The 25745-nt window shown below is 48.5% G+C and overlaps 1 protein-coding gene across 6 annotated transcripts in view; it reads right to left on the reverse strand.

The window, feature by feature from the left end:
- The window catches only part of BIN1 (bridging integrator 1), a 158226-nt gene that overhangs the window by 83753 nt on the left and 48728 nt on the right, over nt 1–25745 (reverse strand). For all 6 annotated transcript variants that reach the window (XM_032805120.2, XM_032805119.2, XM_032805121.2 and 3 more), the window contains exon 2: nt 1849–1929. In XM_032805120.2, the coding sequence (XP_032661011.1) occupies nt 1849–1929 (81 nt within the window). The remainder of the gene's footprint in view (nt 1–1848; nt 1930–25745) is intronic.

A 25745-nucleotide genomic window follows, 5' to 3' on the forward strand; every position in this document is an offset into this window, starting at 1 on the left:
AACTAACTGAGTGGTATAGTTCCTCCTTCCTTGTCCTGACCCCTGAGAACAGAGAGGGCGGTATGAAGCTGAACACCAAAACATTCAGGATAACACAAAAATTAAATGCTTCTTCACCCCTCATATTGATGCACTGTGGAACTCACTGCTGCAGGAGGGTGACTAGATTTAATAGGGGGGTTGGGTGGGCAGGGAGCTGTTTGTTTCCTTTTTAAAAAGGTCGTATAATTTCGTGGCCGCTGATGGCTAGTCAAGCAACAAATATTAAGGGCAAATTGCATTTCATGATACCACATCAGCCACGAGAAACTTCTCCCACACATATAACACTGCACAAATCACCGAGACCAGCAACGGGGGCTTTACAGTTCCTTTTGAAGCACCAGTTACTACTGCTGCCAGAGGCAGGACAGAGGGCTTGAAGGATCCATAGGTGAGTCTCTGGAGTAGGTCATTCTATTACTAACGTCTGTGGTTCTGGGACCTTGGGGACAGGCCGCAGAAAGGCAATGGAACAACTGAGCAGTACCAGCACAGAATGGGTTCTCTGGGGCCGGGGACGTATGGATGCAGTAGCAGGAGGGGGAAGGGTGCATGTGGAAATGGACTCTCTCTATGCAAGAATAAGGGAGAGGGAGCTGGAAGAGTGGGAAGGAAATTCTATGGATGGAGGGGAGGAAGGGAGCCAAGGAGAGACTGATTGGTGGGAGGGGACCGGGAGGTTGGAGCTGAGATATATTAAAACCAGTATCTATCCTTTAATACCCAGTATAAATTAAGGAGTTTCTGTTGCTTGTGCAACTCCCACCACCTGGGGACTCTCCCCATCCCTCAGTCTAGCTCCGAATGCCTTAAACAAGGGCTCTCGAAAATCTTCCAGCATTCAGGTTTGCCTTCCTATGCCGAGGTCTCCACGACCCTCTCTCTACCACAGTTATCGTCCTGTCCCCTCATTCCTGTGTGGGATCACGCTTAGCTATTTCATCCTTTCCTCACAAGTCATTCCCTCTGGCCCGTTCGTCCTTTAGCTTCTCTTTTCCAAAATCTCTCCCAACAGCTACAGTTTCCAGTCTAAGTGGCAACGCGCTCTAGATAGAGAATATGGTGTGACAGCTCTGTATAAAAAGCCTACAAAATCAATCGGTTTTCTTGCCATCCTGCAAACACACATTTATTTTTGTGCTGTGTTTGCACAATGGTGTCCTGGTCCAGGACTAGAACTCCTAGGCGCTACAGTAATAGAAATACATTGTTAAAATGCCGCAGTGAAACATTTTACCAGACACACAGGATTGGTTGGACTTAGCAAACAGACACAAAAAGGGAAATAATGCTGTGGGTGTTAGCAGTGTATTTCCTTTCACCATTTATGAGGTTTGTTTACTTTTTCTGCATTTCACTCAGCTGAGAAAAGGGAAGGTACATTGGCTAATGTTATGTTTAGTTTGTCAGTTTCATTTCCTGGTTCTCTGGCACAAGCACAATGCAGCTGGTGGGCGGAGTTTCCCACACTGCCAGAGGAATGCATGTAGCAAACCGCTGTTGTTAAACTGAGTTTATAAGAGGAGGGGGAAATATGGAAATCTTGCTACTCAGATAAGATATTATTAAATCTAAATTTTGGACCTAAACTGGCTTTTTCCCATATAATGTTAACTGCCACGTGGCAAGGAAATGAAATAAGATTAGCGTGATCTGGCGTGTACGCACAGGAGGGGGCTTACAGGAGGGTGGGTAACTTGTGTGACTATGGCTTCATCTGTAAGTGCCTTCATTGCATGTTCATTTCCAAAAGCCCCCTGCAGTGCTAGGGCCCAGTGTGTAATTACATATCACCAATTCACTTACCAGCTGTTTGTTGAAGTTCTGCACGCACTGCTCAAACTGCTCATCTTTTGTTTCGTCCGCTTTACCAAGCTTCTGTAAGACCTGCAGGTGAGGAACAGAAGAGGAGGCTTTAACCCGGAGGTCACAAGGCTGACACAAAAAACTGTATGAGACAGGAGTAGACTGTGGCAGCCTCTTGGCTCAGACAGGAAAAGGGAAGCCTCTCCTGTCCCTGCGCTCAGCACGTCTGAGATGCTTCACGAGTGGACAAAGGGTGCGGAGCTGAGTCAGGGTGAGCTCATGCCTGCTCATCCCTGCTGGGATCGCTACTTCAGTGATCAGAGCCCGGCCTCCACCCAGGGTGAGGGCGAACGAGGCAACAGCAGTGGGATGGATGCTGCCTGGTTTTGTTTATGAGGCCAGCAAAGGAGGGACCCTGCTGCCTCACACCTTGTGCCAAACGGGTGTGACACACTAACTCCGCTATCCATGAGCGGGGAATCCTGAGCTTGCAGCATTTTATAACCGCTTTCATAGAATATTACTGGGTTGGAAGGGACCTCAGAAGGTCCTCTAGTCCAAACCCCTGCTCAAAGCAGAACCAACCCCAGTTAAATCATCCCAGCCAGGGCTTCCATCAAGCCTGACCTTAAAAACCTCTAAGGAAGGAGATTTCACCACCTCCCTGGATAACCCATTCCAGTGCTTCACCACCCTCCTAGTGAAAAGATTTTTCCTTATATCCAGCCTAAGCCTCCCCCACTGCAACTTGAGACCATTACTCCTTGTTCTGTCATCTGGTACCACTGAGAACAGTCTAGATCCATCTTCTTTGGAACCCCCTTTCAAGTAGTTGAAAGCAGCTATCAAATCCCCCCTCATTCTTCTCTTCTGCAGACTAAACAATCCCAGTTCCCTCAGCCTCTCCTCATAAATCATGTGCTTCAGCCCCCTAATCATTTTTGCTGCCCTCCGCTGGACTCTTTCCAATTTTTCCCACATCCTTCTTAGTGTGGGGCCCAAAACTGGACACAGTACTCGAGATGAGGCCTTACCAATGTCAAATAGAGGGGAATGATCACGTCCCTTGATCTGCTGGCAATGCTCCTACTTATACAGCCCAAAATGCCATTAGCTTTCTTGGCAACGAGGGCACACTGTCGACTCATCCAGCTTCTCATCCACTGTAACCCCTGGGAGGTTCTGTAGTCCCTAGTCTGTAGCAGTGCATGAGATTCCTCTGTCCTAAGTGCAGGACTCTGCCCCTGTCCTTGTTGAACCTCAGATTTCTTTTGGCCCAATCCTCTTAATTTGTCTAGGTCCCTCTGTATCCTATTCTTAACCTCCAGCATATCTACCACTCCTCCCAGTTTCATGTCATCTGCAAACTTGTTGAGGGTGCAATCCACGCCATCCTCCAGATCATTAATGAACAAGCACAAGCATAAACAATTGTACGGGGTACCAAGCAGCATAGAATCAGGTCCAGTCAGGAGATCGGTTTGTTTCCCCTCCCAGGATTCCTGGACCCTCTAGCCTACGAGAGGAAAGGCGAATGAGGGTATATAAGGAAGACACAAAGGGTATGGAGAAGAGAGAACACCGCCTTCCCTCCATTCCCTCTTCTCACAAAACACACACACTAGGTTTGGGGTACCTGGTAGATAAGGCGTAAAAGGGCCCTGATCAAATGGCATTCAATTCCAGCTGGTGCCAGAGGAGGGCAAGGAACTATGCACCCATCTATCTCCCCACACCCGATAACTACATCGACCAGCTAGTCTCCTCTCCACAGTGAGAGCTCTTCGCACAACACAGCTGGCCCCCAGCCAAGTAAACCCTTATCAGGGCACTTCCCCTATCATAAGTTCCCCTTCAACACGCTCTCCACAGAGTGCTTGGTCACTTTCCAGCCAGGGAGACCCACAGCGATACAGCCTGTCAGGGGCAGTTGGATGGATTCCAGCTTAGAGGAGGTCAGGACTGACTCACCCTGCCTTGGGCAATTCCAGTCCTGGAGCTGCGGGGATGCTGGGGAGGATCTCAGGGGAGAAGGACATTGATGGAGTGGGGCAGAAGACCCGCTATGCATGCTGTGCGCAGAAAGGGCACGTGGTAGTCCCAGATAGCCAGCTGGTGGATTCAGAAGCATGGGCTGGTCATGAATACAACACAACACATGTACGTGCACACACAGAGGGTTACACGCACACGCCGAGCGTTACACACACACACTTGAAGTAGAAAAGACAGCCTAACAAACACTAATTCTGCACCCCGAAACCTCTCCTATCAGCAGCATAAATCCAAAAGCACAAGCGTGGGGGATGGGAGAGAGCTACACATCATGGCCCTAAGGCTGTAATTAAGGATATCAAGCTATTCTGGTTCACTTGAGAAGCTTCCCACCACCACTACTTAAGCAGGGAGACCCCCCCCCAGTTAGGGTTGCCAGCTTTCTAATCGCACATAACCCAACACTCCTGCCCTTGCCCACTCCACCCCTTCTCAATGCCCTGCCCCCACTCCATCCTCACTCCCACCATCGTTCACTCTCCCACACCTTCACTGGGCTGGGACGGAGGGGTTGGGGTGCGGGAGGGGGTGATGACACTGGCTGGGGGTGGAGGCCTGAGGGGCTTGGGGTGCAGGAGGGGGCTCAGGGCTAGGGCAGGAGGTTGGTATGGAGGAGGGAATGTGGGGTGCAAGCTGCAGGAGGCGGCCCAGGGCTTGGGCAGGGGTGTGGGCTCTGGGAGGGAGTTAGAGTGCGGGAGAGGGGGCAGGGTTTAGCCCCCTGTTCGTAGTCCTACCCGACTCTGCCAACAGGTAGAAGCAGAGACTGGATTTCCTAGCTGCCCGGGCCCTTGGCCAATTAAACTTTCCAGACCAGGTAGGGGTAGCAGCACTGGAGTCCACAGAACCTCAAAACAGGTGAACACGGAAAGGCCCAACCCCTCCTGGTTGCAGGGTGTTGTGGGTAAACTGAGGTTGGAGGAATGGCATGTTCCAGCCAGGAGAGCACTGCAAAAGGGCAACCCAGGCGGGCAGCCCCAACTCAGTTTCCAAGAGCCATGCCCTCTGGGAGGCCTAGCGGCTCTGCGGCTGGTTATTCTCCATTCTTCCAGCTCTCTGGCTACAAGGGAAGCATGTCCCTTTTTACCCCGTCCCCTTCTGTGCCTCCCGCAGAATTTTTGCTGCCTGCAAGTGCGTATGGGATTAATGCAGGTGGACAGCACCCGACTGACAGACCAGGAAGGCAAAGCCCACTCTCCCTGCTTGGAACACGCACAAGACGGGCCCTGACAATCTGCTTTCACTTGCAGCCGAGGGGAATCGGCCTCCGCAGACCACCAAGTCTGGATCCTCTCCAAGAAGGCCACCTATACATGCATATGCAGGGGTGGGGCTAATAAGATGGTGCCTGTTCAGACAGCCACTAGGGATTTCTCCTAGCCCATCGCCCTGGGTGTCCCCCATGCAACGGCACTAGCCACTTGCAGCTTCCGTCAAGCCAGCGACCTAGAAGCTGTGACCACAACTTGAGCCTTTTGCCACTTGTCTCTCTGGATGTCGCTTCTGCCTGAGGCAGCAGCATAGTGGTTTTGCTAGCATGACAGAGAAGGAAAAAAAAAAAAAAATAAAAATACACACAGACACACACAGGATGTGACTTTTTTTTTTTTGAGCACAGTGTTAAAAACGAGATTTCATGCACTCACTGGCCAGCCCATGCTGTTACACAGCCAGCTGATGGAATTAGCAGCGTGCTGACACAGCCCTGTGCCACGGCTTGCCACCTTTCCTCAAGGTCGCGAGCACCTGGGAAATACAGCAACTCACACTGGAGCTGTGCATGATAAATCTGTTTAGTCCTTCAGCACCTGGTCCACACAGCCCCTGCTACGGCTATGGTCAGATTATCTAGATTAGAGTGACTGCGTTTTGCTCCTCTGCCTGCGTGGGGAGGGAGAAAGGGAAATCTCTGGGGTGTTCATGTAACAGCAACAGGGGGGGAAAAAAATGACACCCGCAACCGTGATGAGAACCATCTTCCTTGGGACCAGGGCTTGAACCTAGGACCTCCAGAGCTAGAAGTTTCTACAACTTGAGCTAAAGGAATAGGTGCTATAGCTGGGAGCTATAAAAGACCCCTCCATGCTCTGTGGATCAGACACACAGCAGAGCATGCACCAGACAGACAGTGGGGTTAGGGGTGCCAACTTTCTGATTACAGAAAAACTGCACACCCTTACCCTGCCCCCTTTCCCATGGCTCCACCCCTACCCCGCCCTTCCCTGAGACCCCCCCCATTGCTTAGTCTCCCCTACCCTTGCTCATTTTCACCTGGTAGGGGCAGGGGTGCAGGAGGGGGTAAGGGCTGTAAGAATTGGGGTGGGGCCAGGGATGAAGGATTTAGGGTCAAGAAGAGGGCTTCGGGCTGGGGAGTGGGGCTGAGAGTTTCAGAATGCGGGAGCGGGCTCCGGACTAGGGCAGGAGGTTGGGAAGGGGGGGGGGGTGTGAGGGCTCAGGCTCAGGGTATGGGCTCTGGGGTGAGGCCAAGGGGTTCAGAGTGTGAGAGAGGGCACCAGGCTGGGGCAGGAGTTAGGGTGTGGGGGAGTTGTGAGGGCACTGGTGGGGGGTGCAGGTTGTAGGGTGGGGCCAGAGATGGAGGGTTTAGGGTGCAGGAGGGTGCTCTGAGCTGGGGGTGGGGCCAAGGGGTTCAGAGTGTGGGAGGGGGCTCCCGGGTAGGGATGGTGGTTGGGGTGCAGAAGAGGATGAGGGCACTGAGAGGGAGTTTAGTTGCAGGAAGGGGCTCTGGGCTGGGGCAGGGGTTTGGGGTGCAGAAGTGGGTTCAGGCTCCAGGCAGCATTACCTCCGGTGGCTCCCAGGAAGTGGCGACATGTCTCTCCGGCTCCTAGTCGCAGGGCAACCAGGGAGCTCTGCACTCTGCCCCCATAGCTCCCATTGGTTGCAGTTCCCAGCCAATGGGAGCTGCAGAGCCAATGCTCAGGGCAGCATCTATGCTGCAGGCAGGGGCAATGTGTGGAGCCCCCTGGCCGCCTTGCGCCTAGGAGCTGGAGGAACATGCTGGCTGCTTCTGGGATCCGTGCGAAGCTGGCTGCTGCAGCCATTCAGACTTTTAGTGGGGAGCTGCCAGGGTCCCTTTTCAACCAGGTATTCCAGTCAAAAACCAGGCAGCCACAACCCTAAGTGGGGTACACAGTGTTCATCCTGTGTTACAGGAGGCAAATTGTGGGGCTGAAGATACAGAGTGTGCAGGGCCCATTCTAACAAAGGACACCAGATCAGACTCTTGAGCGGACCTCTCCGACTAGGGCTGCAATGAAAACATGATTAAAAAGAATGGGCTCCTAGGAGCTGGCAGAGCTCCTGGTGAGCGGACAGCATGGCACAGAGTGATCCGAGAGGCTTTTGACCTAAACAGCCAGCAGTGGCAGCCTAGCCAGAGAGATTTTGCCTTTCAGGTCAGAAATAACTGGACAACTCCCTCGCTGGCTGTTCCTCCAGTGGAGTTACACCAGGGATGAATGTGAATCAGAAACTCCTGATCGAGCACTCATACAAAAAGGTACACGTGGTAGCTAGGTAGGGAGTGGCAGGAAAGGGAAGTTGGATGGACAGCAAGGGCCAAGGCCGGTGACGGTTGTTCTGAAGGTGGAGCTAGACCAGGGGTGGGCAAAGTATGGCCCGTGGGCCACGTCCGGACCATTGGACCTTTTAATCTGGCCCTCGAGCTCTGGCCCTCGAGCTCTGGCCAGGGAGTGGGGTCAGGGGCTTTCCACGCGGCTGCCAGAAGTAGCAGCATGTCCCTCCTCTGGCTCCTATGCATGGGGCAGCCAGGGGGTTCTGCACACAGCCCCCACCCCAAAGGCTGCCCTTCCTCCCCCTAGTTCCCATTGACCAAGAACCATGGCCAATGGGAGCTGCAGGGGCGGTAGCTGCGGACAAGGCAGCATGTAGAGCTCCCTGGTGCCGCACCTCCATGTAAGAACCAGAAGGGGAGCATGCCGCTGCTTCTGTTGCCTGGATGCTCCCAAGGAGGTTACATATCTGCACCAGGATTTCATAGTCATCCCCAGAGACAGAAATCCTGAGTAATGCCTTGGCCCAGTGACATTCTCAGGCGTGATGTAGTACTTCCAGGAAGGATGTCACTCACTGAGCAGATGTCAGATGTACTCCAGGGGTTACCATGGGCCAGAGGAGGACTTCCTGCCAAAGCTCATCCAGGTCAGAGGGTGGATTTTTCACAATCGCTAGGACTCCATGAGACCCGTTTTACAGGCGCACTTGTCAATGACACTGATAAGATATTTCTTTCGGCAGATTCCAAGCAGGGACAAAAGCCCTGATAAGAAGATCAAGAGAACTGTCTGTCATCTAAAAAGACTAACGGGCACATGTGTCCGGCTGATAACAGGATGCTTCAGGACTCTGGAAGGGTCATTTAACTCAGACAGGAATGCTGAGTATGTTGCCAGAGCTCAAAGGTTTGAAAGGGACCTCGGTGCTTGTATGTGCAAAAATACATAATACTAGTCACAGTAAATGATAAGGAAAAGACTACTAAATGGACTCCCTTGTGCTCCTGCATCCTGTGTGCCTGGGAACTGGCCCTGCATTTCAAATGCACCATACTTCTTACGCACAAGCTGCTTATCAGAGCCCTCAAGCCTAGATTTACCCCTTACACCCAGGCGTCTCCATCCATCCATCCAAGAGATCTAGCTCCCCTTCCCTTTGGAGCTCTGTTCTGAGGTGCTGCTAAGCAGTGCTTAATTGGTAATGAAAGACACGCTGGTGCTCAAGCAAATTTTTTTTTTTTACTTTCATAACTGATGTGGCAAGCCCAGAGGTGCCGGGGCTTCGAACTGTCAGGCCCAGAGGTGCCAGAGAGGGAGGGGGTGTCCAACCGCCCACGTCCAGAGTTGCACAAATTAAGCCCTGCTGCTAATTGTTCTCCATTCCTGAGAACTCAGATTCATCCTCCAAGCTCTTACCCACCCAGATCAGGAGTGCAACGGCCAACAACATAACAGCATCTAAGGCCAAGTCTTGCCCTTGGGTGGCCAGCAACTGAGAGACACAGAGGGACATGCAAAGCAGAGGAATCTACAGCCTCAGGGAACCCTAGGATGGGAAGTAAGGTAAGGGAAAGGGGGTTTATTTAAAAAACATTTTTAAAGAGATCATGCCAGAAAAAGAGCAGGCAAATGAGGGGTCACCAGCCTGACAGCTCCATGCCAAGTGTTGTCATATGGCAGGAAAAACACACACATCCACAGGTGCCAACCAAGCAAGGGGCGAGGATGGCCTTAACCATAAGGCAGCCAGCAGCACATGTCCATTCCAGCTGTTAATAAACAGTGAGCTCATAGGACAACTCCCCTCTGCCGGGAGCATGGGCGCTATTCTCCCCCCGTCCACCCCTAAGTGACAGCGCTTAATCCCTCGAATCATTGCAAAGCCAGATCAAGTTAGGATGGAAACTTCAGGCTCTTTATAGCTATTAATGGAGCAGATTTGCCTGTGCAGAGATGCGGTAAGTTAAGATCCTGACACAGCCCCAGCACCCAGGACTGGAGAGCCAAGGGTGGATCAGACAGGAAAGACAGTCAGGCAGATGCTGTCTGCAGTCAGGCCACACATAACAATGGCAGCCAGAAGCATTGATCTGGCACATCAGCATTAATAAGTAACCCCCGCCAGACACCCTCCTCAGCCCTCAGTCTCTAAAATCCTAGCACGTTACAGCAGCAGGGAAAATTTACAACGGGTTTCAGAGTAAGAAGCAGCCAAAGGAGAGGGACAGTTTTGGATCAGGGAAGCAGTTTTACCAAAGGAAGTTTCATGCTGGGCATTAGATGGGATTTCAGCACAAGCCTCCTGCATGAAAGTGGCTTCTATTCCTGGATCACTCATAGATTGGCTTTGAGAGCCTGGGGAATTCACTTTGGGCAGTGTTCACACTCATGTGCCTAACATAGAAGCCCAAATCTATTTTTAAGCACCTAAATAAATGGTTTGGTTGTCAGTGGTGCTGAGAATCCATGAGGCCCGCTGAGATCTGGTGGGGCTGCAGGTGAACAACATTTCTGGGAGAGCCAGAACACTGGTGCTTAACTTTAAATACTCATGTTTGAAAACAAAATCCACTTTGTGCCTCAGTTTCCCCTTTGGTAGACCAAGAACACTATATCTACTGTACTTTACAGGGCTTGAATAATATTCTGAAAGCACTCCAAGACCCTGAGATGCAAGATGATACTGTAAAACAGTAAAAAGCCAACTTTTTTTTTAATACGCATAAATATGCAAAACAAGCACCAGGCTTACAAACAAGATTGTTTGGAATAAGATCTGCTTTTACATACTCATAGCACTTCATTAAGAGAGGAGTTCAGACACCACGAGTCAAATTGCAGTGGTGCATAGACAAATGCTGCAGCCATTATGCACAAAGAATAGCTCAGACAGAGCCTTGCACACTAGAACCTGACCAGTCGAGAGGGAATGATGGCCAGGAGATAGGGTTATTCCAAACACCCTTATACCACGGGGTCTTTAGCCTCCTACCTAGAACAGTCAGTGAAGAGAATGCTCATATCATCTGAAGGACAGTTTTTTTAAACCAATGAACAATTAGCCTGTGGAACTCATTGCCACTAGATGTCACTGAGAGTTAGTTTAGTCCAATGATTAATCCCCCTCAGTGTTAAATGTGTGTCTTGTTTCTAATTTGACTTTGTCTGGATTTACCTTCCAGCCATTGGTTCTTGTTCTGCCTCTCTTTGCTAGATTAAAGAGCTCTTTAGTACCTGGTATTTTCTCCCCAGACAGGTACTTATGCACTGTGATCAAGTCACTGCTCGATCTTCTTTTCGAGAAGCTAAATAGATTGAGCTCTTCGAGTCTCTGCCTGTGAGCATTTTCTCCAGCCCTTGAATAACTTTTGTGGCTCTTTTCTGCACCCTCTCCAATTTTTCAACATCTTTTTAAAAATGTTGACGCCAGATCTGGATGCAGTATTCCAGTATTGGTCTCGTCAATTCCATAACATAGGAGGTGACAATCACCTCCCTGCTCCTCCTCACTACCCCTTGTTTACACACCCAAGGATCACATTAGTCCTTTTTGCTACAGCATCACACTGTCGTGTTATGTAATTTGTTCACTATGTCCTCTAAATCCTTTTCAAACTCATGGCTTTCTAGGATACAGTCCCCCATTCTGTGGCTATGGCCTGCAATCCTTGTTCCTAGATGGATAACTTTGCATTGGCAGCATTGTTTGAATGGGACCAGTTATTAAGCAACCCAGATCTCTCCTTATGACTGCCCTGTCCTCATCACTATTTACCATTCCACCCGTCTTTCCGTCATCGGCAAATGTTATTAGCAGCAAGATTACATTTACTTCCAGCTCACTGGTAAAAATGTTGAATAAAGGTTTAGTACTGACTCCTGAGAAACCCCACTAGACAAACCCCATTCAATGATCATTCTCCACTCAACTACTTTAAGAACTGACTCACTGGCAGATCTCAATCTATTTAATGTGGGCTCTATTGACACTGTGCAGTGCTACTTTTTTAAAATCAGAATGTTATGCGGTATGAGCCAAATGCCTCACAGAGCTCCAGGTAGATTACAGCTATGCACATACCTTCACCAACCAAAACTTGTGATCTCAAAGAATCAAAATCAGGTTTGTTTGACAAGACCTATTTTCCACAAAACCATGGCGACTGGCATTCATTCTATTCCCAACCTTTCATTTTTAATCAGTTGGAATCTGTATCAGCTTTTCCATTGATATGCCCAGAATTGATGTCAGGATAAGAAGCCTTTAGTTTCCCTGGTCATCCCAGGCAACTGCACGATTCCGCCACCGTTACATCCAAAACACCTCCATCAAATCTAATTAAGAGAATATTCAGTCTAAGGGCCAGTCCCCCATCCGACCTGCTCAGCCCAGTCAGGCTAGTTCCGCCCCCCCGTTTTTAATTAGCTTGAGCCATACAACCTTGTACATCATTACAGGACCCAAAGCGAGTGGGAGCCCTTCTTTGCAGCGTGTCGTGCATTGGGTAGGCCCTTCTCTATCTCATGACAGTAGCTTTGTCCCTGAGCACAAGGGAGGGTGCCAAACATGCTGGTTTCGAGTCCCACCTTGTATCAAATCACATTTCTAAACTGGGCATTGACATTTCCCTGCAATAGCGTCACGCCCGCAGGGAAGCCTCAGTTACCAGAGTCACTGGCGCCGGATCAAATCCTGGTGTTCACTGTGCAAGTGAATGGAGGGAAGAGGGTAGGAAGGCAAAGGAGAGGGAGACCAGGACAATGCTGGGACTTCCTACCTAGCTGATGGGCGTTGCCAATACATAGCTCTGCAGAGAAGTGGCCTCTTGGAAGAAAGTCAGTTGAAGACCACACGCGAAACTGTGTAAATGAATCCAGGTCGTTTCCTCCAAAGACTGGACTTGCTATATTCAGAGAGATCAGGTTTGAAAAATATCCTGCAAGCCTAGCCAGTCCACACTCACCAGTGCTGTACTTCTGCCAGGATAATTGCCAATGCTTTATCCAGGCTGGTTTCAAGTATCTCAACAACGAGGTCCCATTCTGTTCCCCCCCCGGGAGATTTGATCTAATTATCAGGAATTTTTCCAAAGAGGTTTACAGAAGACATTCCTCAAGAAAGGAAGAGGACTTCTGCCCACCTCCAGTTTCTTCCACATGTTGCCAAAAGATGCTATTTACCACCTAACAGCACATATTAGAGATAGGCCCATGCCATGGTGTACAGACCAGGTCCAAACTGCTCCAGATTCCAAGAGTGTTTAGATCCAGGTTTTGGTTCAATACCTCAAAGATAAAGTCTGTTTGTTTAGCATAACAGCCAGGTGCTCTACATGGATATGCACTTCCCTCACCCACATGCATATAGGTACATACATAATGAACACACGTTTCATTTCTAGGTGTTTCACTAGGACTCTCGGACCCTAACCTGAACCAGTATAGACTGCTGCTTGAAAGAAGACACTGGCGGAGAAACCTTTCAGAGGTACACCACGTGTGACAGTGAGAAAGTAACTCAGTGTCTTCCTGTACAATATGCACTTCTGTCTATGTAAAATTCATATTCTATAAAGAATACACAGCTTTTTTTTTTTAAATCAGCAGAGGTTTGAGATGGCCAATGATTAATATTGTGCTCAAGCGATGGGTGGGTTCTATGCAGAATATTGTGAGTGCTGATAAAACCGTAACACCCCATCACATGTACTACAAAAAAAATAAAACCTACATTTAAAATAGAAGATCTTTTAAAACATTTATTGGACTGGTTTTTATTCATCCAGTCTACAGGGCTCAGGAGCCCCCTAAGCTCTACAAAAAAGCTTCATACATTTTCTGCATCTAAAGATGTAATGTTTTTAAAGTCTGCTATTGCAGGCCTAAGGGAAGGAGTCCCACTGGGAAGACAGAAATCTCCTGTTTCCCATTTTCTCCCTGTATGCCATGATATTGCCAAGCTGGGAACCACTTGCCTAAAGGTTCATGCAGTGTATGCACTGGGACTCAGCTGGAGTCCATGTGAATGGTTGTGTTTCTAGAATAATGGGAGAAGAGGAAATACACTGTTGCAACTAGTGTTCTAGCTTGCACCTGTATTTAAGTTATCTGGGACAATGCTTTTGCTGAAAAGCAGGCGAAGATCTAAGGCTATGAGACTTCTGTACTGATCTTCATCACCCTTTAGAAATCTTCTCTCTGACCGCTGGAAGTTAAGCCTGTTCACCCGGGAAGAGAGGAAGCCAGGGTTAAAACCATCCACTGATCTAGAGACCAGTCCTCTCTCCAGTAAATAAACCTACATACACGTACACACACGCTGCAGTTCTTTTTTGTTAGGGCTACTTTGTGTCCACAAATTTTCATTAGAATATCGATTGTATCTTCTGCCCAGCAAAATTAGGCTGGAACACAGACATGCTTCAGTTCGCCTTTCATCCACCTTCACCTAAAGTGCACAAAAAACTCTGTCTGAAGCAACCAGGTATGAAAAGTAATAGTAATTTACCTCGCAGGTACCCTGGCTTTCAATACTCCCTCTAAGGTCCTAGTGACACCCTATCCAGGCTCCTGATCTGGAATTTGGAGCAAAGATACCACCCCAAGAGAATTCATCCCAGATTTTGCACAGGGCCCATTTGCATGCTGGAATGAAACTGGTGAGTTCAGTGCGTAGCACAGACACCTAGGCAGCACACACATTACCAAAGTTCATAGTTCACACCATCAAGGCTCAGTATTTTAAGGGACTCCCTATGTGACATCCTGCCTACATCTCAACCAAAATGCAGTTTCCTGGAAATAAGCCAATCCTCCATTCTGTGAGAGAGGTGGTTCTTCAGAGTTCTGAAACTGAACGCACAGGAAGTGGACTGCTGCTGATCTGCACCAGTTTCAGCTTTGTACAAACTCATTAGGAAAGGGATAAAGATTAATTCTCTGAGTGGGAGCCAAGCTGAGAGGGAGCCAGTCACTTTTGTGCAACATCACTAGAACAGCATGCCAAGAAGCCAATAGATCACATTGTCTTTGGGGAACGGGCATTTTCTGTAAACATCACATTTCTTTAGACTGTTGCTTGTTTTCAAGTATCTGGAATTACAGGCCTTTTAAAAAGAAAAATTTAAATCTTCAAGCCAAGTAAGGGGTCAAGAGAAACATCCCCAGGAGAAGCCAAAGAAATGTTTCGGTTAAAAAAAACCCCACCATTGATCAGCAATTTAGATTTTCTTCCTTTTTTCACATAGATTTAAAAAAGAACAAATCCTAAAGCAAAACTACTGCCCAAGCAATGGAGCGGTCAGCAGTTTTATTAACTGCCCTGAAAAAGACCTACGACATCCCTTCAAGAAGTGCTACAAAGCTGGTAACATTAAAGGTGACCCTACAGTAACGTTCTCTACCTGGTGTAGTATGCCAACACCCAGAAAGGTTTATTTGGAAAAGCTAACAGCTTCTCAGAGCATGGTCACATCGCCTTGGCTACAGAATCCCGAGCGGCCAATGACGAGATGTTCTGAAGATGCAATACTTTTACCCTGTGCATTGTTGATTAAGTGTACGTTTGGTGCTCTGTATCCTGCCGGAGAACTAAACCCATCTAAACTGGTTCTTTCAAGGGTTAGAGAACACCCCAGCATGTCCCCTCTTCATTAGCAAGGTTTTTCTCTCTAATTTGTCACTAGTTTTTAAAACAAGAATCCAGACCCAAATTGGGTCTTCCGCATGAACTCTATGGCTGGTAGATGTCTGTCTGTCCCAGCAGATGTCTGCTACTCCGCTCAGCTCTGCAGGCAGCCTACAACGCTTTGAGATCCTCAGATGGACGACATGACAGAACTGCTAGATTATAATAACTAATCCAGGACTTCCTGGTGGTCACTGCTGGTCACCACAGCCACACAGAACTGCATGGGGACCCCAGGAGCTCAGATCCCCTGGTTCCAAAAGCACAGGCCTCTACTTCTTCTAGAGCACAAGGCAGCAGTGCATTAGCAGTTCAATGTAGCACTCTTTTGAGTGGACTGCTCGCTGCTGTGTGCTCTGAGACCAATAGTCTCTTATGCCTTGTTGCCCTGCCCACGCCACGTGAGGACAGCAGAAGCGAGAACTCTTCATGTGCATGCTCACGTCACACTCATACTCACCAACCAAAACATAGCTGGCAGGTCTAACTCAGAGGCCTGCTCTCCTTGCCACTACCCCTGTATGGGTTGGGGAAAGTCTTTGAAAAGCCCTATCGCACAGGGATCCTGAAACTCAGGGACGAAGTGCTCAAAAACTCCCCCCGAGTCAGGGTCACATTGACAACTTGCCAGGAGTTTTCATTTGCACTGACGGGACCAGATCACATGTGCCCCTCAGTTACAACGTGGAGCTCTATGGGGTACCCGCTTGCAAGACTCTGTCACCAAAGAGACTTCTATTCAGACCAAGCTAGGGGTGGCAAGTTTCTGCTGGCACAAAACCGAACATCCTTGCTCTGCTCCCACTCTGAGGCCCCGCCCCCACTCACTCCATCCCCCCTCCCTCTGCTCACTTTCACCAGGCTGGTTTGGGGGTTGGAGTGCAGGCTCAGACTGGGGGTGCAGGCTCCGGGGTGGAACCAGAAATGAGTTCAGAGCATGGAAGTTGGCTATAGGCTGGGCAGGGGGATGGGATGCAGAAGAGGGTGAGGGCTCCGGCTGGGGGTGCAGACTCTGGGGTGGGGCTGGCAGTGAGCAGTTTGGGATGTAGGAGAGTGCTCCGGGCTGGGGGGAGTGGAGCCGAGGGGTTTTCAGTATGCCAGGAGGCTCTGGGCTGAGGTAGGGGTGCAGGAGAGAGAGTGTGAGGGCCCCGGCTGGGGGTGCTGACTCTGGGGTGGGGCTGCGGATGCAGGTTTTGGAGGATAGGATGGGGATCAGGGCTGGGGCAGAGGGTTGGGACACAGGAGGGGGTCAGGGTGCTGGCTCCAGGCAGTGTTTACCTCATGCAGCTCCTGGAAAACAGCAGCATGTCCCCCCTTTGATGCCTAGGTGGAGACACAGCCAGGCAGCTCTGCGTGCTGCCCCGTCCGCAGGTGCCGCCCCCACAGCTCCCATTGGCCATGGTTCCCAGCCAATGGGAGCTGCAGAACCAGTGCTTGGGGTGGGGGCAGTGTGCAGAGCCCCCTGGCCACCCCTACGCATAGGAGCCAGAGGAGGAACATGAGGCTGCTTCCGGGAGCTGCGTGGAGTCACGGTAGGCAGGGAGCCTGCCTTAGCCCCACTGCGCCACCGACTGGACTTTTAAACAGCCCGGTCAAGAGTGCTGACCGGAGTCCCCAGGGCTCCTCTTCGACTGGCCGTTCCAGTCGAAAACCAGATACCTGGCAATCCTATACTAAGCTGGACCATCATGTGATGAGAACTTTAATGTCCAAAGGCCTCATTGTCCATGTTAGACAGGATGGGTATATGGGCTGAAGAAAGGAATACTCAAGATCTCATCCCAGTTCTGACACTGACTTGCTGAATGACCTTGGGCGAGTCACTTTAAAAAAAAAAAACAAAAAAAAACAAAAAAAAAAAACTACTTTGTGCCTCAGTTTCCCCATCAGTGAGGGACTGTCAAGGTTTCATTACATAGCCAATATTTGAAAAGCACTTGAGACCCTCTGACGAAAGGTGCTATAAAAAACAGCAAAGTATTGTAGTGAAATGCTAGTATGGATGTGTGAACACACTGCCCCCTGGATGGAATCAGGACTGCTCAATTTTTAATCATATGCCCTATGCTGCCAAAAGCAAATGAAGATTCCGCATGAACTCTTGTCTTACAAGCATGTGTTTTTGGAGCATGACGATTGGAATTGTAGACCCTCTGTTGGCATGAAGTTCCAAGTGATCATGGTCTGCAGGAACATGACTACTGTGAAGCCCTAGGGGGACAATGAGTTGTCACAATACCATCTCCAATGCAAAGAAGAGAACAGAGACTCTGCTTTCAGAATGGCGTGGATGTCTGGCCCTCCGCAAATGAGGATCCTGCCTGTGGCTGCCACAAATTAGAGACAGAAACATAATCTGGTTTTCACGCGGGAAAGCTGGAATTGCAGAAGGGTGCTAGCGTTCGCTAAAACCTGAATCAAATTCACCATGTCCCTCCCGTACCAATGCAGCTTCCACATCAAGGGAAAGGTATGCTAAGTATGTACAGAGACGCATTCACTGTTTCTCTCCTTTAGGATATAGGGACACTGCGGAGCTCAGGTGCTTTTAAAAAAGGGTAAATAGATTTTCCTAACCATGCCCCACTCCTTTCCCAAACCAAGATTTTTAAACTAATGTGAAATGCCAAGAATGGGGTGGCCAGTTACTTCTCTCTGCCCCCAACATGCCCAATTATTGACTGACTCGTTTCTGTCCTTCAAAATATTTCCAGTTCTCAGATAACCAGAGCCGATTCACACTCAGCAGGTTTTATTTTTGACAGCACTTAAGGATTCAGTTACCAGGCTTGGATACGAAGGGTGTTTGCTCAGTTCTGGGCCGGGCAAGTGGCGACAGATGAATATATATTACATACAAGTGGACAAAAGCTGTCATTGCCCAATGGCCCAGAGAGGCATAATGCCACTGCAACTCAAAAGGGCTTGTTTCAGATATTCTCAGTACAGTTTTTATTCCTGCCACCCAACAGGCACATTCATCAGGGTTAAAACACAGACTGGATAACAACACAGAGGCGATTATTTAAAATCACGGCACAGAAGACAGCAGTGAAAAAGCCAAGAATGTGCGTCACCACCACAGAATAGCTGGGGAAATCTCTCTAATCAGATTCGTGGTTAGAGCAAAGTTTCCCCTTTGAGCTATCTCGGATTTAAAAGTCAGTGCCAACACACCTCTCCTGGATTTACAGACCCCACAGAGGGTGGCTGCAGCTTCTGATGCCATGCTATTAGCTGGTGGAATAGGTGCAATCCCTGAACAAAACCCAGGGAACAAGAGACATGCCCATTAAATTGGTAGCACCCCAGAGCTTTCATTCTGTGCACCTCCTCTTAGGGACCCTAATGTATCAAATTCTCCACTCAGAACTCCCCAGAAAATCCCAAATCCAGGCAAGAGAGGTTATCGGACAGATTCACCAGCATGGTCTGGCTGGTTGCACCACTTATGATTGCTCTGGTGACTCAATGCAGTGGCTTTGTTTGGAACAAGGACCTCCTTCTCTTTTGGGGGTACGGTCACAGTACACAACGAGGTCCTGATCCATGGATAAGCAATACCGCAATGCAAAGAGAGTACTGAATAGTAATTATACCCATGAATCTGGCATGTCTGGCCAACTGATTAGGGAAAAGGTGGTGCACTGAAGTATACTTAGATGTCCACATCTCATGAAGGAGAAAGAATATGCTCATTTGATGGACATCTGTCAGCTCAACACACTCCCAGCACTGCTTACCTAAGAATATGGGAACTTCAGCTTCCCTCCCTGCTTCACATTTCTTGTTCCTCTCAACACTTTCCAGCTTGCTCTTTTCCACCTAACGGAGCCTGGAGTTCTTTACAGCCGGAGAGTCGGGAGCTTGCTAGAGTCAACGTTTCCCAAAGCTTTGGCACAAATGTAACGCGGACATAGCAGGTGCGACCCCATTGAAGTCAATGAAGCTGTGTCAGCTTATGCCAGGGCTACATTTGGGCCTTAACCGTTGGCTGGGAGGGAAGCTCAGAGAGATCTTTCATTCATTACACTCTGACAGAGCCACTTTTAGAATCGCTAGCCCCATGCTGAAACGTGCCTATCTAGCATACACAAACAGCCTCTCCTGATATCGCTCAGCACAGAGCCCCTGAGCAAAAAAAACTGCCACTTTCATCCCATCTAAAGTCACGGTTTAGCTCTCCAGCAAGGGATGGCAAGTAATGTCAAAGTTTCCTATGGATTATGTTTGGCCGCCCTTTGTGTTATGTTCTCATTGTGATGCCAGGAGGAGACCCTTGCAAAACCTTGATGCATCCAGGGGAGGAGTTACTGTATATGCCCCTTTGAGGCACCCTCACCCAAAGGGTCAGTCTAAAAAGGCATTCATTTCTATTTAGATTGCATGGCCTGTTCCCTGCTCAGTCCTTGGAGAAGATGGCCTCAGAGAAAAGAGGTGTTTGCCAACAAGCAGCAGCTTCTCAAGAAATGTAGGCTCAGCAGGATAGTGGATGGCAATGGGATATGAAGCCTTTCATCTCTAAGTCACTGGTCTGAAATTGGCCCCAGGTTGTTAGTAACGGAAAGTTACCATCTGACATTGGCTCAGTGACCTAGTGTCTATGAAACGAGTTAGCAGGTCTCTGCCCAATGCCTGGTGGACAGGTGCCCACATCGCAAACAATCAGAACCCGGCAGACACCCCAAGGACTGTCATGGCCATTCAGGCTAAGCGCCAGTCAAAGCTGCTCCCTTTGGGTCAGGGTTGAATCCTGCTGCAAGCTCTAGTCATCCTAGCCTGCCGCGACTGGAGCAGTTCTCAGCTGCCAGAATAAATCTGCATCCCACAGCAACTTTTCACCAACAGGAGATTCATTTGGGAAAAAAAAAAAAAAAAAAAAAAAAAAAAAAAAAACACACAAACAGAAGTATAAGGAAAGAAATGAAATCTCAGTTACCAGAGGAGACCACACTGCCTAGCTTGACTCCTAGCCCTGGCACTTAAACACTCATCCCCTACTTATACATATACACACAGATACTCAGACATACACAGACAGACATTCTTCGCATTGCAAAACCATCAGAAACAAACACTTGGGCTAGAGAGATTCACACAGTTACACAAATTTACCATTAAATCTTCAAGGGAGAAAGGCCCACACACGCTAAGGCAGAGAATAACCACACATCCTCTAGGTATGTTAACAAAGTTTTCAAGCAAACAGATGTGAGAGACAATCCTCTTTCAGTCTCTTGCCACTGTTAGTACTCTTGTTTCATCTGTTTGGATAAGTTTTCTTTCCCCTTTATATCTCTCTTCTGCCTTTAAAAACTCACACACACACACACACACACACACGATCCGACTAAAGTTAGGCTGGAGAAAGCAGCTCTGCTTGTAAATGTCACCAGATCTAAGCTACTGCTGAGAGGACACTGGGTTTGTGTCGCTGTCAGTCAAATGTCAGGCAAAGAAGTATCGCTGTATCAAACACCATCGTCAGCTGTCTCCTTTAATGCAAGTGTGGGGTCTATTCTCAGGCCTGCCGGTCCCTGCCCTGGTCATTAATAACCACAGGACTGTCAGTAACCTTCAGGCCTCCCTTTCCGAGCCCCTGCTCCCAGGCACCAGCACCTATTACAGCCCTGCCCAAAGGTCCTTAAAACCAGAAATGGACCAGCAGCACCAGTGCACAATGCAGGGGGATTGCAGAAAACCACTATGCGTCCAGAGCTCAGCAATGTAGAGCCTCCGTTATACAAGAGAGGCTGTCAAACTAAGCATGGATTAAACTTGCTCATTTCATCTGCTCACAAACGAGTCGTGAGTAAGTGACATCAGTAATATGTTGGAAAAACATACAGATGGGGGAGAAGGGGGGTTGATCCTCTAGCCATCACTCATGCAAAGAGCCCCACTGGCTTCAAGAATAATAGACACTGTGTAAAACTCCTGGGGCTGGACTCTGATCTCAGCTACACCGGTGTCAGTTAAACAGAAGTGCTCACAATTTACACTGGTGTAACTGAGATCAGAATCTGGCCCATCCTTTAATTGGGTTTGACTTTCTGGAGTGAAGACACCTAACAAAAGTTTGCCGGGCTTGAGCCTCAGTTCAAGCAGGAGCCAGAGCAGCATAAAGGGGCCTTGGCATACCTGAGAACCAGACCTTAAACGCTTCCAGCATGTAGGAACAAGGGGGGCGGGGGGCGGCAAGAAGAGGGCACAGGTGCAGATTTAGCCCCTGATTTATTTCTGCTTAGGGACACAGTCTGGTGCAGTGGCTGGAGAGGAAGGGGGTTGGGGCCCATGCTGGATCTTTGCGTTGCTGTGAGCCAAGGGTTGCCAACTTCGTAATATTTAAAAACTGGACACTCCAGCAGGAACCTCCCCTTCCCTCAAGGCCCTGCTCTTGCTCTGCCCCATCCCTCTGAGGCCCCGCCCCCATTCGCTCCTCTTTCCTCCTCCCTTTGTCACTCGCTGCTCTTCCCCTCTCTCCCCCACCTCTGCCTGGGTCGGGAGGGACGTGCCTGTGGAGCTGGGGCTGGGAGTTACAGCCACCCAACACAGGTAGGAGGTGGCCCTGGCTAGGCAGAAGCTGATGACTCGGTGCCTCCCCCACCCACAGTGACTGGACTTTGGGTGTCCGGTCAGTAGATCTGAACAGCCATTGTCAGGTTCCCTTTTTGATTTGACTTTTGGGTCAAAAACTGGGCACCTAGCCACCCTATGTGAGCCTTCACCACTCCCAGTACGGATCACAGTCATCTCAAAGGCTGCTCTAGCTTGCCCATGGTTCCGATGCAGCCAATCAATAGCTGGGGCATGGGACTGCCCCAGTCACAGACCCCCCCCATCATTCCCACACACAATGATCTCACATGTTTATCCAGCATTTGAGAAGGATCTCAAAGTTCTGTCCAAATTAACACACACACACCCCACTGATATTCAGCCACTCCTGCAACTTCTTTTCTATACATCTGGATGACTAAAATAAATCTTGGCCAAGAAGCCCCCTCCCCCTCTTATAAGAAACCAAATCAAAAGCACCTTAAAGCAGCTGTGACTAAACCCAAAGTCTACCACCTTGGCTGAGGGCCAGAATGCCCTCTCCCATGCATGGGAGGAGCACCTGCTGAAGGAAGACCCTGTGAAGTTCCACCTAATGGAGTTTGATCCCAATTTTTTCCAACTGCGGCGCAGGATTTACACCCCAGAGAAGAAGCAGGGAGTCTTAGCCATCCAGCTCCACAGGTCACAAGATCCATATGAATTTTGAGGATCCACTGGATGTGCAGGGCCAGATGCACAGAGGTCCCATGCCTCCATACCAGCACTGGGCCTCTGAATGCCCATAGCAGATTATTCCAATAGCATGCCTGCAGCGCCTCCTTACAGGGTTAACTCAGTTAATTGCCACCTTGACCATGGACTTCAGCACCCAACTCTTGACAGGGAACTGAAGGTTTTCTCTAACAATATAGTCTGACACATGTAACTTCAGAGACCAGAGTTTAGGAACATAGATTTCCATCTACAAAAGCCAGCACTAGTGTGCAAGTCATGGCCCTTGCGAAACAGGCCTAGGCGTTTGGGAGATCAGTCCCAGGAGTGGAAGAAATACACATCCCAACAGGGCAGTAAAAGTAAAAAGGAGGCTTAACTATCATGCCTGAAGTGATTGTGTGCAGACATAAAATTACAAGATCATTCTATTAATGAGTCAGGATCATCACGATTAACAATAAATTCAGCTGCCTTCCATCCCCACATACATATTGTTCAGCACGCCAGACAATCATGGTGGTGTCTATTAATGGATATAACCAACTAAGTAAAATGGAACTAATTTCACATCAGTCCAGAGAAAGCTCCATAACTTTTTAAAAGGTGATGCCCACGCTGAATATCATGGTGCCTTCAAAGGTCTCATTTTCTCCTCCTGTTCCCTTGAAAACGTCCTTGCCCAGCTTTGTCATTTAACAGGGCATATGAAATGGAAACCACCACCACCAAATGAAAGCCTCAAGTCTGATCTTTGAGACTTACAATGGCAGCAAACTCTGCAGAGCCTTGTAAATATGGGACAGCATGAGATATGGGACAGCATGTGACCAGATCAGCAGCTGGGGGAAGGGAAGAGTAGTTTGTGTTGCTTATGTGTGCTTTTTAGTATGTGTTTCACTACCAGATGGCTTCATCCACCTATAGCCGAATATAGTGAATTTGCAAATACACATGCTGTACTGGGCCTATCTAGCCAGCCCCCTATAAATACACACTAAATGAAAGGAGCAGGCAGGGGGAGACACTCCAGATTCAAGCAGAAAACTAATTTGGCAAAGCTTCGGAGTTCAGCTGTTCTGTCCATTGCCCTGTTGTGTCAAGAGTTCACAGTCCAACACCCTCTGCCATGCAGTGTATTAACAGTCAAGCTAGGTGGAAAGGATCTCTTCACCCTACAGAAAGTTTCAATGGAAAAAAAAAAAAGTTTAATTTTCTGTAGAAAATTGGACTTTTCATCAGGAAACCAAAGCATTTTCAGTTTGCAATTATGACGCAAAAAGTCAAAAGTTTGCCCAGAAAGCAGACATTGTCTGTGGAAGTATAAAACCCAATTTCCTCTCACAAAAACAGTTTTGACAGAAATTTTTCAACCAGTCCTAACAACCATTAAGTTCCAACCTTAAGTTAATGCATTGTGGTTGATGCACTAATGACTCTAACATTCATCTAGTCACAAGTGATGCAGATGAAATTTGTTGCTGGATCGCTTCAAGGATTAAATTGACTCATAACGTGTGTGTAGAGGAGCAATGAATAAGGCTTTTATTGATGTTAACTTGACTTTTTAGATTTTAAAAATTAATCCGTTACATGAATTATCCACAGTGCCAGGCTAACCTTATTTCTCCAGGGTCTCTCTCTAGGAGAATTAACCAGCCCCACAGAACCCATCTACATTTTCTCCCCCAGTTGTCCAGCCGTCTTCTGTATTAATTACCAAAATTCATGTCAGCTGAGTGAGCACCATAGTGAAATAGGTACCGGATATGACTGCCTTCTGGTGGCTAAATTGGAAGGATCCTCCCCCTTCCCATCAGACATTCAGGATCTTGTGAAAATCTCTCTAGGATTTTATAGTCCCCCACAGAATGCCTTGAAAGAATGATTTTGCAGAACTTAATAACATGGAGCCACATAAACAGTGTCAATCATACAGATGTATACTTAGGCCCAAGCTACATACATGCAACTACCCAGCACACATGAGGATTGTATGTAAGAAAGCAGTATGACTGCTCAGAGCTCCGGTATGAAACTGCAGAAAAACCTGAGAGTCTCTGGATTAAGTTTAGAAGTGAGAGCAACAAGGTTGATGTCATAGTGGGAGTCTGCTATAGACCACCAGACCAGGGAGATGAGGTGGACAAGGCTTTCTTCCGGCAACCAGCAGAAGTTACTAGATCACAGGCCCTGGTTCTCATGGGAGACTTTAATCACCCTGATATCTGCTGGGAGAGCAATACAGTGGTGCACAGACAGACAATCCAGGAAGTTTTTGGAAAGTGTAGGGGACAGTTTCCTGGTGCAAGGGCTGGAGGAACCAACTAGGGGCAGAGCTCTTCTTGACCTCCTGCTCAAAAACCAGGAAGAATTACTAGGGGAAGCAAAAGTAGATGGGAACCTGGGAGGCAGTGACCATGAGATGGTCGAGTTCAGGATCCTGATAAAAAGGAAGAAAGAAGAGCAGCAGAATACAGATCCTGGACTTCAGAAAAGCAGACTCTGACTCCCTCAGGGAGCTGATGGGCAGGATCCCCTGGGAAAACAACATGAGGGGGAAAGGAGTCCAAGAGAGCTGGCTGCATTTTAAAGAATCCTTATTGAGGTTGCAGGAAAACAAACATCCCGATGTGTAGACAGAATAGTAAATATGGCAGGTGACCAGTTTGGCTTAACAGTGAAATCCTTGCTGATCTTGTAAGTTTCTTTTTTACATTTAAGTGGAAGATTGGACAAATGACCAGGGAGGAGTATAAAAATATTGCTCAGGCATGCATGAGTGAAATCAGGAAGGCCAAATCATAGTTGGAGTTGCAGCTAGCAAGAGATGTTAAAAGTCACAAGAAGGGTTTCTTCAGGTATGTTAGCAACAAGAAGAAAGTCAAGGAAAATGTGGGCCCCTTACTGAATGAGGGAGGCAACCTAGTGACAGAGGATATGGAAAAAGCTAATGTACTCAACAATTTTTTTGCCTCTGTCTTCACAAACAAGGTCAGCTCCCAGACTGCTGCACTGGGCAGCATAGTATGGGGAGAAAGTGACCAGCCCTCTGTGGAGAAAAGTGGTTCGGGACTATTTAGAAAAACTGGACAAGCACAAGTCCTTGGGGCCAGATGCGCTGCATCCAAGGGTGCTAAAGCAGTTGGCAGACGTGATTGCGGAGCCATTGCCCATTATCTTTGAAAACTCATGGCGATCCGGGGACATCCCAAATGACTGGAAAAAGGCTAATGTAGTGCCTATCTTTAAAAAAGGGAAGAAAGAGGATCTGGGGAACTACAGGCCAGTCAGCCTCAACTCAGTCCCTGGAAAAATCATGGGGCAGGTCCTCAAGGAATCAATTTTAAAGC

The sequence above is a fragment of the Chelonoidis abingdonii genome, chromosome 10, assembly GCF_003597395.2.
Source record: "Chelonoidis abingdonii isolate Lonesome George chromosome 10, CheloAbing_2.0, whole genome shotgun sequence".
Taxonomy (NCBI): Eukaryota; Metazoa; Chordata; order Testudines; family Testudinidae; genus Chelonoidis; species Chelonoidis abingdonii.